The sequence below is a fragment of the Anas platyrhynchos genome, chromosome 2, assembly GCF_047663525.1.
Source record: "Anas platyrhynchos isolate ZD024472 breed Pekin duck chromosome 2, IASCAAS_PekinDuck_T2T, whole genome shotgun sequence".
Classification (NCBI taxonomy): domain Eukaryota; kingdom Metazoa; phylum Chordata; class Aves; order Anseriformes; family Anatidae; genus Anas; species Anas platyrhynchos.
In genome coordinates, this window is record NC_092588.1 from 36,324,404 (window position 1) to 36,338,704 (window position 14,301).

Consider the following 14,301-nt stretch of genomic DNA (forward strand, 5'->3'; position numbering starts at 1 on the left):
ATGATGTTCTGACACATGACTAGAGGGTGTTCTCCATAACTCCAACTCAGCAAAGCATGTAAGAACATGCATAACATCAAGTATACACTTTGTACCACTAGTACTTTATTCCAGTTAACCCATATTTTCACTGCAAATTCTGCTAGGCCTGCCTTGTATCATACGTGTCATATACGCAGTCCAAAGAGTACCTCTAACTATGTGAGGTTTTAAAGCTAGGTTTTCTAAAGTGAACTACTTTTTGAATTATACAGTAGCCCAGAAATCCCTTACAGAATCCTGGCTTACACCACCTATGTGGATTTTTATGATACAGACAATGTGGTTGTGGAACTGTGGGCTCACTCCCAAAGTTGCACTCCATCCCTACTTTTATTTTACCAGCTGTGCTCTTGTCTGGTCCCACTCTTTGTTTACCTACTTATTTATTTTTGGGATGGCCCACTTTCTACCACTGTAACACCCCAAACACTTTGGGCTCGCCACAGAGATGAGCATCAGCAGCAGGAGCAAGCAGCCAGGAGGAGTGGGAAGGAGCAGCACAACCCCTCTGCACAGCAGCATGTACCTCAGCACTGATGTATCTTAAAATCACGCTTCTAATGCACTCCACACTAATGTGAGGCCCAGCCCCTGTGGCTTAGCACTCTGACCCCCTCACTCAGCTTTTAAACAAGGCACGCTAATTAAATGCAAAGCTGCTTTCAAGAAATTGATTGAAAAATGTTCGCCTAGAACTCAGGGCATCTTTGTCTGAAGATAAAAGTCAGGTTATCAAGAGTTAATCCTTTTAGTATGCACTTGTCTTACAAGAACAAATTTCTTTCATTTGGTCAAGACAAAGGAATTCAGGAATTTCTGTAAACTAACCCTCCCCTCTCTTTGTTGCACTTTTGTTGACATATTGGCAACATTCCTTCCAGTTTTAATTGGATTAAGCACATCGGTATTTAGTGAGTTGTAAATCAGACAGGATTCCAGACACTTTTTTTGCTATTGTTAAGCACAAAAGGTCTAGCAAAGAATAAAACTAAATAAAACCCGAGGTAGTCTCATGAAATTAATGAAATCTGCTCGCGGCATTTGTTCAGGTGGTTAATGGGGGGACGGGCAGAATGACACATGTTTTTCCAGACTTTCAGGGAGAAGTCATGCTAATGCTAACCCTGACACATCCTTTCCTTCACAAGGAAATAAATGTCAGGATGCTACATTGTAGAAAAACATGAGTTATTGAAAATATTGAATCCTCTCATTTCTATTCATGTGACTAGGTTTACCTTCTGTTTCTGTGTGTTTTGATAGAAAATGGTACCGCCAATGAGCTGAAAAGGAAGCATAAAATGATTAAATGCCTGTTTTTTGGCATTTAAGAAATGCCTATAAGAAAGCTATTCTAACTATTCTAAAATCTCATACGAATAAGCTTCTGCAACAAGGGAGTGCACTCATCTTTAATATAATCAGAAATAAAATGAGTTAAACTCTTCTTTGAAAAAATCTGGTGTTACTAAGCAATGGCTCACATTTGAGATTTAAATGACAACAAACTGCATGCCTTTAGTTTTTGACAATGCAGCATTAATGCAGATTAATCTTATTAATGCAGATTAATAAGACTGGTGTTTCGGTAAGGCTGGTATGTAGGAACTTCAGCTCATTATTTCACTTCTAGCAGTATTTGATATTATCAGTTTTAATATTACAAGATGTCTTTACTAACTGCCAATAGGCTAATGAAGAATGAGATGGAACACCAGGAATCTTTTGAACCTAAATGCAACTTCCAAATCCAAAATTAAAAAGCAGTGCCTAGTTATGGGGGACTGTCCTCTAACTATGGGACTGCTTAACTTTTTTTTTTTTTTTTTTTTTTTTTTCACAAGTCAAAATGTCTTTTAAAAATCCTTTGCTGAGACTGCTGAAAAGACTAATTCCACCATCATGTATAGAAATTGAGAAAGGACATGCACTTTTAATGAGTTCTTGGAACAGCATAAAGCAAAAACAAACAAACAAAAGGTTACAAAACAAAACCCAAACAAACTACTAAATTTTCTGCAGACAAAATGGGCAATTGAAGCATTCATGCTTATCGCGGAAGCAAACAGAGGGGCCTCAGAAATGCCTCAGTTGTTTGGCTTGTCAAACGTGCAATGCATTCATTCTGTCCACTGACAGGGGTCCAAAACCCCTTCCATTACCAACAGCAAAAGTGATGAATTTTCAGCTTGTAATCACACCGGTAAGCTTGCAAGCTGCACCTCTGAAACTGCACCTGGGCTTCTCATATCCTCCCACTCTGATATTAAAGATGTACCTCACATCAGCTGTTACGCATGTACAAGTGACACAAAGAGAAGCTTTCTCCACAGGCTTCTGTTGACACCAACGCTCGTAGTCATTTTAACATGATTGTTATATGAAGATTTTTGTCCAGACAGCCATAATTACTGAGAAAACCATAACTTTGGTGGCTGAGACCATTTAAGCTGTGTGCACTCTAGCAAGTTTTCTAGAAATGCATTTAAGGAGTAGTAACTGTAGAAAAGAATCACTTTCTCACACTGTTATTGCCAACAATATCGGCACTGGAGTTACAAAAATATGTCTTTGAAACTATATTAAATTTTTGACAGTCCGCAGCTGTGTTCATAACTGACTTTTCTTACCCCGTTTCAGCAGTCAGCCCCTGTTTCTGGAGGCTATAACTTGTCATTAAAACTCCACTCTTAAACTAACCATAGGGTGTGATTCTCGAGGCTCTGAGCAAAGGAAAAATGGAAGTCCTCTGGGATCAGTCTTTTTCAATTTCTGCTGCAGCTTGCTGCTGTTAGCGCAGAAGTGGTATGTGGCCGGTAGGCAAGTTCAGCTCAGTGAAATTGAGGTTGTTAAAAATGTTGAAAAGATTCTAAATACTTTTCAATATAATATTCAAAATACTGGAAGCAGGGGCAAAAGCAAACAAACGGAGTGCCAAGGCAATGTCAAAAGGACTTTGCCTCTCCAGCAGAGGGACAAAACCCGCAGCTAATGGTAGCATGGCACACCTGACAGAGCGTATCTTCACCAACACTGCCCTTCCACACTGCCTACCTACCTACCGGACAAAGCCATGTACCCCAGTTCATCTGGTTAACTCTGTGGAAGCAAAGCAAAGTGTCTCAGTGAGGAGAAAGGCAGCACTGTGTTCCTTCCTTCCAGGGAAAGGAAAGGCTCCTTCGAACACAACCTGAATGGCCTGCTGTCTTTCTCTTAATTATTGACTCCGAAAGTAGCCTTAGGCAATTACTCTCTGGGTTAAGTGTCTAAAGTCAGGAAAGATAAACCTTGGCCACACCATACACAAAGCTGCTATAATGTGGGTGCAGAAGTGATTGGAAAGCATCCTCAGAGTCGTTAGCAGTGGTTGACAGATTAGATTAAACAGCATTCCTCAGGAGGTCTCTTCCAGATACTGGATTTAATCATTCACAGGAATTTCACTGTTGACCTGGCTGTCTTTGAGAGTATGTTCACTAAATTTGCAGGTGAGAGAGATCTAGGAAGGACAGGACTAGCATTCAGAATGATCTTGACCAGCCCCCAGAGTGGTTTGTCCAGTAAAGGCCAGTGCAAATTACCACAGTCAACACGATCCACCAGACTAACAGGATGGCTATTAGCTCTGCAGAAGATCTGGGGGCTGCAAAGGACAGCAAACTGAACAGGAGCCATGGACATGGCATCACCACAACATTCAAATGTGCCTGATGCAGACCCAGGGCACAGCAGGAGCAAGATGACAGGAGATGAAGAAAGGGATGCACCAAGCAGGGACAGGGGTGTCCTCCAGCTGGGCTGCCACATGTTTGGAAGTCCCATGGAAATGCATAGCATTCACTCAGACAATAACTGGGTAGAAACAAAGGACGTATCTGAGCATGTGTCAGAGAAACGGCACAAGCCAAAACCAAAGCGTAACAATGCAGCCACTGAGAACACAACTTGAAAAGACATTTCTTCCTTTCTACAGAAATAAACCATGTAACTTCCTTGGGTAAGAAGAAAAGCGACAAACTTCTGCATGTCTTGATCATGTATCTGTACAAGTAAGTATTTTTTGTGCTCCTCAGGTGTTTTCAAAGTACAACCGTGCTATGCCTTTGAGTATTCCTATTTTGTGTTTTGTACGAGAACACGACTGAAGCCTCCTGTTCTGTGCAGACTGTTCAGTTCTGCCAGCGTGAGCTGGCTGTGCCCCGAAGCGATGCTCCTTGCAGTGCGGCTGGTCCAGCAGGATGTCTTGCTGAAGTACCTGTGCGATCTGAGCCTCTTCTCCTAGGAACTGTGAAACTGAACTAATTACCTTTTTGTGATCTTCCATTTCCCTGGCTTTGTAAGAGTGCCTTGCTTTCTGACAAAACTGTCTGCCAGTAATGCTTCTTCCCTGCTAGACAGCACTAGCGAGCATGGTACAAGACATTAACTGCAAAAGTGAAAGGACTCATTGAAACTTTATTAACACTCCCTAAATTTGAATACATTCAGATATGTAGTCTGTACTGAAGGCTGTATCTGCCGTGATAAAGAAGCCACAACACACAGGGCTTACGTAGATAAACTATGGCACCTGATAACATCATATGATGCTTTTAAGAAGTGCAGCACTGTGGTGGTGCTCCAAGAACTCTGTGGTTCACAAGGAAAACAATTTAATTCAAACAAAAACATTTTGTTGTTGCTATACCTGTATAAGGGAAAAAATAAATAAAAACTTATTTGCTGTGCTACATGCTCTTAACTTGCAAGACAAGGCAGTAAGCAGAATAGGCAGGATATAAAACACGGTTTGTGCATTCTTTTTAGGCTGAAAATGTGTAATTTATGCCATAAATCAAAGACCGTCTATCGTCCAGGGGCGGGATTCTTCTCAGTAAACTCGTACAGGAAACCACAGCGCAAAGTAATATTAGTAACTTTTGTATTTATGAAAAATAGCAATTTGTGTCCTGAAAACAAAACACTTATGGAATCATTCACTGTCTGGAAATTCTACGCTTACTTCATAAGAATGCATTTCAGATTCCTTAAAGGTGTTTATATAATGTTAATTAGAGATCAAAGATAATTGGATTGTTAGTGAGGGAGAAGAAAAGAAAATGCTGATTATGTTATTTAAGGATATACTGGCTCAGACTCAGCGCAAATACAACCTTAAAGAACCAGTTTCGACTAGTCTGATGGAAAGAATATAGAGTTGATAGGAAGCATTAAAAAAATACATTATCAACAACCCTCACTTATAGCTTAACCTTGTAGGACTGAAGTATACGCTCTGTATATTCAGTGAAAGTAGGAATATGCTTCTATTCTTCTACACAGCATATTGCTGATAAATGAATTTTAGATGGGCTAAAGTAAAAATTCAAGTTACCCAAGTATAGAAAGCAAAATTGTTATAAGTGTGTAGGAGAACCAGAAGGAATTTTGAAAAATGAATTGGGGGAGGGGGTGGGAAAATCCTGACTCCAGTGAAAGTGGTGGAGTTCTGCCATGGATTCAAATGCAGTCATGATTTAATGCAAGTAGGCCAAATATGAGTGAAATGTCTAAGAATGCGGAAGAAAACTTGACATACCTGAACTAAATAATAATAATAAAAAAAGCTGAGCACATTATTTTACTGGGAATTACAGGCTTATTATAAATTGTGAACTGCTGCATACGTTATAACGTTATATGCTGAAAATGCTTGCTGTATTTTTATTTGAGGAAATGGGATTAAAAAAGCTGGAAAAAGCTTTTAAGGTGAGGCAGTTGGCCTCATCTGAGACTGTTGTCTCCCATGCGCCCGCATGCCTGTGTATATCCAGGACACAACGTGGTACTGCAGTCCTGCAGAAGAAGGAGGTGCGTTTGTTAACTTGGTAGCTTGGGGTGAAATAGCCACCAGCCCACACCTACAAAACTTCTTGCTCCTCCAACGAGTTCAAACAGACGAAAGCCCTCCAAACAAAGCGACCATTCTTCCTAACCGGGCTCCTCCAGAGCCATGTCACTGCCTATAAATAACCATTATCATGTGAAATCTAAACCTTTCTGCCAGTAAGCAAGCACTTAGAAGAGCGATGTATTATGCAAAGTTAAGTCATATGAATCATTTTGCAAAATTTGATTTTTAAGTGGGTACATGCGCTTCAAAGAACAGCAGCGTTCCCTTGCCTATCATGCTATATATAGGGCTTTTTTTTTTTTATGATGGAGAAATAAAGAGATGAAAGGATGAAGAAAAAAAAAAGCAGCTGCAGGGAGAAACAAAGGGAGAATTATTCCTATATAAAAAAAACAACAACGAAGTATAGTTCTGTCCTATTGAATGTGGCGCGCGTAGCTACGGGGCCAGATGACCCCACGAATTATTCCACTTCTTCCTCAAAAGCCCGACCGCTGCTGGGACGGTGAGATTTCCCCAAAAATGTGGCGTTTCACGTTAAAAATTGCGTCAGTTTGACTTCTGCGCGTTGCAGGGGCAAGAATCCTCCTGTACCCCTCTGCAAGGGGGCACCGCCTTGAGGCTGTGGGGATGGGGCTGGCGGGCACGGCCACCTCCGTGTGGTGGCTTCTTGTGGTGATTGAACGTTTGCGGGGATTTGATGTTTGTGGAGATTTAACATTTGCGGGGATTTATCGTTTATGGCGATTTAACGCTTTATTTCACTTCACACAGAGCCACCTTTGGGTCAGGGGCCGCCCAGGCCCGATCCCTCAGGGCCTCGCGGCGCGCGGCACGTGCCGGGGCGGAGCCCTCCATTCCCCCCCCCTCTTTCTCCCCCCCCCTCCCTTTTCTCCTCCATCAGCCGCCCTGCCGAAGGCGCGAACGGGCAGCGCGCATGCGCGCGGGGCCCCGCCGGCGGCGCCGAGCCCTCCCGCTGCCTCCGTGTGGTGTGGCGCGGGGGGGAGGGAGGGGGGGGTGGTTGGGGTGGGTACGTGATGACGCGCTGCGTGTCGCCAGGCGCGCGACCCACGCACGGCCCGCCGGGCTCGTGCCTCCTCACGGGGCTGCGCCGAGCGGCGGCGGCGGCGGGCGGGGCGAGGGCTCCCCCCCCTCCCTCCCTTCATCCTCCTCCTCCTCCTCCTCCTCCTCTCTCCCTCCGTCCCCTCCCCGCCTCCCGCTGCCGGACAATAGGGCCCCGGCCCCGCTCCCATGCGCGGCGGCGGCCGGCGGGGCTGACCGAGCCTCCCAGGCCCAGCGACGGGCCTCGCGCCCCCCCCCCCCTCCCTAAATCCCCCCCCTCTCCCTCTGTCCCCTTCTCCCGGGGCCCGGCGCCGCTGGAGGAGGAGGAGGAGGAGGAGGGGGGGCGCTGAGGAGGCCCCCGTGGTTGGGGGCTGAGCCCCGGCGGGGCAGGTGCTGTGGTGGGGAGGGGGGGGGGGCCGGGGCCGGCGCCCGGAGGCTTCTTCGATGGAAGTATGCTGCCAGCTGCCCGTGCTGCCCCTCGACAGGCCGGTGCCGCAGCACGTCCTCAGCCGCAGAGGGGCCATCAGCTTCAGCTCCAGCTCCGCGCTCTTCGGCTGCCCCAACCCCCGGCAGCTCTCGCAGGTAGGAGAGAGCCCTCCTGGGGGGGGGTAAGGGGAGGTTAATAGGGGCGTTGCGGTCCCCACAGGGGTGTTCTCGGGGAAATGAGGCGCTGCTGTCTGGCTACTGCCTCTGTAGGGCGATCACGGGGCTCCTCCGCGGTCCCTCCGTCGTTTCAGAGCCTGTGCCGCTCTCCAGCTTTTCATCCCCGGGCTGCCTGTGGCCTTGCCCAGAGCTGCAGTGGTTTACCTGAAATAGCGAGCGGGCACTGCGGTGTTTTATCCGGGATGCAGCGCCGTGCCGCCCGCCGACTCCTAGGACTTGCCTAGGAAGAGACAAAGATCCTCGGCTTCTTCATTCCCGTGGTATTGTTCCCTGCCCGCATTACATCAGTCGCAAGATGAACTCCGGGGTACTTTGTTGCATCTGATCTCGCTGGAGATGTTGCAGGAGCGGTCATTACGGCTGTCAGAACAAAAGGGAGGTTTATTTCTGAGGACGCGGTCCTGAATTTCTCAATGTGGGCTTGTATGGTTTCCTAGCAAGCGCCAATAAAATGGTATTCTGGTGGAAGTCTCTGGAGAAAATTTGGGATTGCAGAGGAAAGCGTGTGCTTTGGTGGCAAGTCAGCTGCTTTTGGCTTCCAAGGATTTCCTGAAAGGTCTGTTTCAGGACTCTGGCTTGCATTGTCCTTACGGAAGATGCCATCTTTGCGCTTTACACATGTGATGGCCAGTTCTCGTTGTTCACGTTTTTGGCTGTCTTATTGACTTGTTCAGCCTTTCGTGCCTCGCTCTGCTTCATACATGCATAAGGAGAACACAGAGAGCGCCCAGCCTCTTGGCTTTGTCCCTCCTCAGGCAGCAGTGAAGCCCTGTGTGGGTATGAACATTAGGTGCGTGTATCTTTGGGAAGGAAAACCCATTAAGATACTGTGTTAATGACCAGGAATTTGAATGCTTAGTGAGGTGTTATTAGTAAGGAAATGAAAATGAACATACGTTGACTGTCCCACCCCCAAGCGTGAATATAATATATGATGAAAACTTTGTTTTTATGACAATTGATTTTCCACGTAGCAGCTGGGTCAGGATGTTTTCCATTTGTACCATTTGATTTGAGTTTTACGTGGTGATGGTGAATTTTCCGTATTTACAAGTCTTCTTGAAAACCAACCCAGTTTAGCACATTATCTTGTGGAAATGAAGGAAGAGTCTCTCTTCTTTGAAGAAGAGTAGATGGTCTTCTGGAAAAAGCAACAGACAAAGCAGTCAAGGTGATACATTCCTCTTCTGTGTGGTCTCCAGCACAGGTGATGCATGATGTAGACACAAGTTTATAAAATGAAATGTGATACTGGCATTTCAGTTTGTTTTTTTTTTCAACCTTGAAGCTTCTCCATCTATTCTTCATTTCCTGACCAAAATGCTGTAGGTATTTCAGAGTGAATCACAGAGAGATGTGATTGAATAACATGTAAAAAAATGGAAACTACAGGTGTGCTTAGGACCTATGGGACCAAGCAGCATTTCCTTTGAGTAAGCCAGAGGAATATGTTTATGACTAAGTAAGAGAACTAGGATATTTAAGTGAGGAAGTCCTTTAAAATACTGTCTGGCTGATTAGAGTACAGCTATATTTTGTTGTCTTTAGATTACCTTTTTTTTTTCCTCCCCTTAGGAGCCTCTTAGAGCTAATAGGATATGAACGTCTACCAAACCTACGGTTATCATAGGCTGGTGCAAATGATGGGCTAAGAAGCATCACTGGTGAGGTTAATGATTGTGTAACTTCTGAACTTCACTTCACCTTTGAAGTTTCCTGGAAGACTCCTAGTATTCCACTCCGTTTCTTTTCAAAGAGGTCTGGATCCTTACCAGTCTGTCACCTTCAGCTTTCTGTTTGAGCTAGGTTGGAGCAATAGGAGTAGAGCTGGAGATGTGTACTAGCATACTCGAGAAGCCAGTGTGTACAACCAGCATTTCACGTTTAATGCCCGTTTGGAGGGTTTTCTTTAAAAATGTGAGGTCTTGAAAACTGAATTCCCACTTAAAAAGTGAAATTATTTAGGCATAAGACATTGTAGGCTCAGCCTTTCAGCAAGCAGGAATGGGAAACAATGGTAAGAACATGCATGTAGCATTTAATTGTGACAACGCTAAGCCTGCAAGTATTTCTCTTTTAATTAAGCGTGATTTCAGTGTAATGTTTTGTTAAAATTTCGCTCAGTGGGTTCAAAACGGGCCGTGCGATGCTTTGTTGCAGCATGAACAAAGCGCTGCTGGAAATGACCTCAAGAGTTGTGGTCTGCTCTTGTCAGCCCCAGGAAGGATGAATTGTGCTGGCGATATTATTAGCAGATGTTTGTCTAATCTGTTTGCCTAATCTGTTTTTTAAGATAGAGTCTTATGAGATGCGGTGAGCTGACATAACTCATTATTGCTGAAGGTTAAAGTCCTGATGTTGGGCACGTATGATTATTACTTCCTTTATACCATCTCTGATGCTTGTCAGGTGCTCCCTGATTCAGCTGGCTAAAAGAGCAGAAAACCCACACAGCTGGGAACACGGGGTAGCTACCTGCCAGCTCCTCGCATGAAGCAGTTGGGGCAATCTTCACTAAGCCTGATTTAAAGGGAAGGATGGTCCCATTAGGCTTTTGAAACCAAATCCATAAAAGCCTCAAATAATAGAAATTACACAACCTCTTCAGACAACTTAACTGTTGTTAACAGTGCTTAACTGTTCCTGTCAGTCAAGACTTCTTTCATAATACTGAATTTAGATCTTCCTTGTGGCAATTTAAACCTGTTCCTATCCCCAGCAAACGCAGAAAAAACCTTATGCATTTTCTCTTTGCAGTTTTCTTTTATGAATGAATTACGTCGTTACAGTCTTCTTCAAGTTCAAAGTATCGATAATGAAAATAGTAAAAGTGACACCTATTAGCTGGAGGTTATTTGTGATATTGTTCGAGTCCAGCCAAATGAAGAGCTGCTATTGCATGGGATTTACATCTTTCTTGAGATAATTTTCTTTGAACGTGGAATAATTTTAAATGCTGGTGTTATAAGCTGCTTTTAAGGGCACCCGAATTGGTGGCTCTTGAGCTAGTTAGGGCATTTCACACCGGTGAGTTTGACTTGAGGTTCACTGCGAGGTCAGGTGGATGTTAAATAGTACCTTGGATCCTGCCTTTAGGGTGTCCACTCCAACTGTTACAAAATGATGCTTCTTAAATTAAGGCTGAGCTTTCGGAGGATAATTTTGGATTCTTTGCCATGTCTGGTTTTTAACTCGTGTTGTTAATATTCGTTAAAAAGTATCTAAAACTGTGCCTGTCCTTATTTAGTGTTAATTTTTTTAGTCTCTCTTTTTCTTTAATGAATAAGGGTTTATAATGAAAACCACTTAAGAAACATAGCTGTGAGCGCTTCTAGATTACATGTCCTGCGTTGCAATCCACTAAAAAAGAAAAAAACAAACCCTTGAATTGAGAGGTCAGCACATGTCTCTGCAATTGCTTTTTATGCCATATAAACATATCATACATGAGTAAGAGAGAACTTTGGCCTAGCCTGTCACTTTTGACTCCTTTCTTTCATTCTGCCTCGTGTTCCACTCTTGTTTGTTTCAGTGTCTCCAAAAATTGCATTGCTGACGTGTGGTAGTAGAGTCTGAATGGAAGTAAAGATCTAGTTCTGGCCTTAAGTGCTTGAACTTGATGATGGAAAAGAAAGAGATCTAAGGATGAGTGTCCACGAAGAGGGAATGGGGCAAGTTGGGGTCATTCAGCCTGGAGAAGGTTCTGGGCAGACCCTACAGCAGCTTTCCAGTACCTGAAGGGACCAACAGGAAAGCTGGGGAAGGAGTCTGTGTCAGGGGGTGAAGTGATAGAACAAGGGGGGATGGCTTTATAAACTGAAAGACTGGAGCTTTAGATGAGATATTAGGAAGAAGTTCTTCATTCAGGGGATGTTGAGGCACTGGGACAGGCTGCCCAGAAGCTGTGGATGCCCCATCCCTGGAGGTGCTCAAGGCCAGGCCTGATGGGGTCTTGGGCAACCCAGTCTGGTGGGTGGCATCCCTGCCCATGGCAGGGGGTTGCAACTGGGTGGTCTTTAGGGTCCCTTCCAACCCAAACCACTCTGAAGTGATAAAAGTCTCGATCTGAATGTCAGAAGTGCAGGCACCAAGTCTCCCTGCAGTACAAGGTATTCCTGTGTACCAGGTAGTAGTGCCATGTACTCTATCCAAATGTGTTTTGCTCAGAAGACAGAGCTGAGCGGTGTGTTCTTACGGTCTGAGCATGGGCACTGGTTGCTAATCCCGCAGTGGCACCTTCTTGCTGGGAGAAGTGTCGGCGTGACCTATTTTTCCCTTGGAGCTGCTCATTTCTGCATTTTCCTCTTAGTTGTGTCAACTTCTTTATTTCGAGCAGGTTATTTCTCAGCCCTGGCTGATTCATAGCGTAGTTCCACAAACGGCCGTGCCTGCTAGTAATGAGGAAGCAGTATGCCAGGCCAGGAGTAACGAGCAGTGGGGAGACAGAAGGGATGCCTTATGTTGGGCCCGCTACTGAATGGGGAACTTACCCTAAACTCCTTTCTTCACCCACTCTCTGCTTTCCGTGACTTTTCTTTTATACCACTCCAGTCCTCTCCATCGGTAGCCCTCAGTTGCGTGCCCTTTCATTAGCTTTCTCCTGCTGCTCCCCATATCTCTGCTGCATGAATAATTAACAAGTTAAAATAATGAAATAATTTTCCTGATGCGATTCCTAGCCTCTGGAATTAATTCTGCGTGTTGCTGCTCCGCTTGCCATTCCCTTCATCTTGCATTTATTGTGTCTGGTTGCTGAGATTGCATCTATTCAGATGAGAGGCAGAGACTGACTCTGACTCTGCTCGGCGTGGACAAGTTCTGATTGGGGTTTTTATGCACAACAGTAATTTTCTGGGGCTGTTCCTTTTTAAAATGCTCTCAGAGTTTTATGACCAATTAACGTTTTCATACATCGGAGCATAAAGCGGCATCGGTACCTTCATTCTGCAAAAGGTCACAGCAGCTTATTTCATGGCCTGTAATTGCCTGTGGAAGATCTAAGCAGAATAATAGTTTAAAGTCCTCATTAATTAGTTTGTCTTAAATCACCACAAGTCAATTCTTTATTACTTCTTTGTCCAGGTTGTGTAACAGTATATTCTGTGCTTTGTGTGAGCCTCAGCTTTCTGATGCTATCTTTAAAAAAGAAGTTGCTTTGAAAACAGAGATTGTAACCATGTGCCCCTGAAGTTTTGAAGTATTGAATATTGAACCATAAAATAGTTCTGCAAGGATTCTGCTTTGGTACGTGGGTAATCGAGATAAATGATGAGCTAATGACGTAGTAATGCAATGCCAATACAGGCTGTCGGAATTAGGAGTGCTTTGTATTTATGGGATGTCCTTTGCAGCAGCTTTTCTTTAAAAACCTGCATTTGCCAAGTAAATCTTCTTCAGGTTCCTTAAGAAAAGACCCAAAATGGGTTAACTTTGACTCGGTATGGGAGTAAAGCTCTCATAAAAGTCACGTAATTTTCAGACATTTCTGTTGTGTTACAGCTTTGCTGTGCGGAAAATGATGTTGGGGCCGTCTGCAATCAATCCCTGGTATTTCTTCAGTTCTTCTATTTTTGGCAAAGCCCGCAGGGGGGTGGAGGGCAGCCCTGGTAGTAGTTAGAATGTGGTTCTTGAGAGCGTTTCCCCGTCACGCTGATGACCGCTGGCTTTTTGCTTTCTTGCATTTTGCTCATCACTCTGTGTCTACAAGTTTCCACTTGTTTTCTGCAAAGCTGTAAGTTTCCGAGTGTGCTCGGTCACTTTGTAGCATGGTGGATCTGATTAATTTAAGCAGCAGGACTGTTTCTACGTCCTGCTAGGTTATGGCTTCTGTTTAAGAAACACCTGGGTGAGACTGAGCATGTTGTATTGGCTTTCTCAAAAATTCACTGGGGCTGTGTGCAAACAGTAAGTCATTTGGCTGCTCGGATTGCTTTCACACTTCTGGGGAAAAAATTCTGAAGTTATTTAGCTGTCCTTAAGTGTGTAAGCCGTTGTGAATGCACCGATGCTTTCCACGTGTGAATTTATACAGTTGGATGCCCAGGATGTAAAATTCACGTGTCTTGTGATGTGATTTAAGGAATGTAGTGTGCTTTCTAATTTAGAATGGTCTTTCCTTGTAAATATGAGATTTAGGATGGACACACTAAAAAACTTGAAGGGTTTAATCTTAATCTCAGAAATCATGCTAAATAGCACTTGCAGTGCAGATAGTTCTTTGTGCACAAAGCTAAATATAACACTCAGTTTTACAAGAATTTGCTCTGCAGGGTAAGCAGGTGTGTGAGCAAATACAAATGTGTGTGCCTTGTCTGTGTGCACACATGCATGTAGGGCCTCACACACTGATGGCTGGGACCAGGAGTTGAGCCTTGGCCTCACAAATTCCTGTTAAATAAGATGCACAAAACCCCTCGTAGTAGAGCTTGGAAGAGTTTGCATTTCATTCGATGTGAAGTTTTCCTTGGTTTGTTCTCCTTGTGCCATTAGCAGCTAACGGCAGTGTAAATAAGCAGCCAGTGTAATCCAGCAAGGCAGCCTGCCAAAGGCAAAGCATTTTATTATAAAAATGCATTTTTAGACAACTGGATTTAAGGGCTAGTTGGGGAACTGTGTGTGTGTGTGTTTACATCCTAGGTGTG

The 14,301-nt window shown here is 44.3% G+C and overlaps 1 protein-coding gene across 4 annotated transcripts in view; it reads left to right on the forward strand.

Moving 5' to 3' along the window:
- The first annotated feature begins 6,991 nt into the window (after positions 1-6,991).
- PDE7A (phosphodiesterase 7A) overlaps positions 6,992-14,301 on the forward strand; it is a 75,264-nt gene continuing 67,954 nt past the window's right edge. The window contains exon 1 of one of the 4 annotated variants that reach the window (XM_038175586.2): positions 6,992-7,579. In XM_038175586.2, coding sequence (XP_038031514.1) covers positions 7,442-7,579 — 138 coding nt within the window. In that variant the 5' untranslated portion in view covers positions 6,992-7,441. The remainder of the gene's footprint in view (positions 7,580-14,301) is intronic. The other 3 variants (XM_038175584.2, XM_038175587.2, XM_038175585.2) reach the window with 3 other exon arrangements.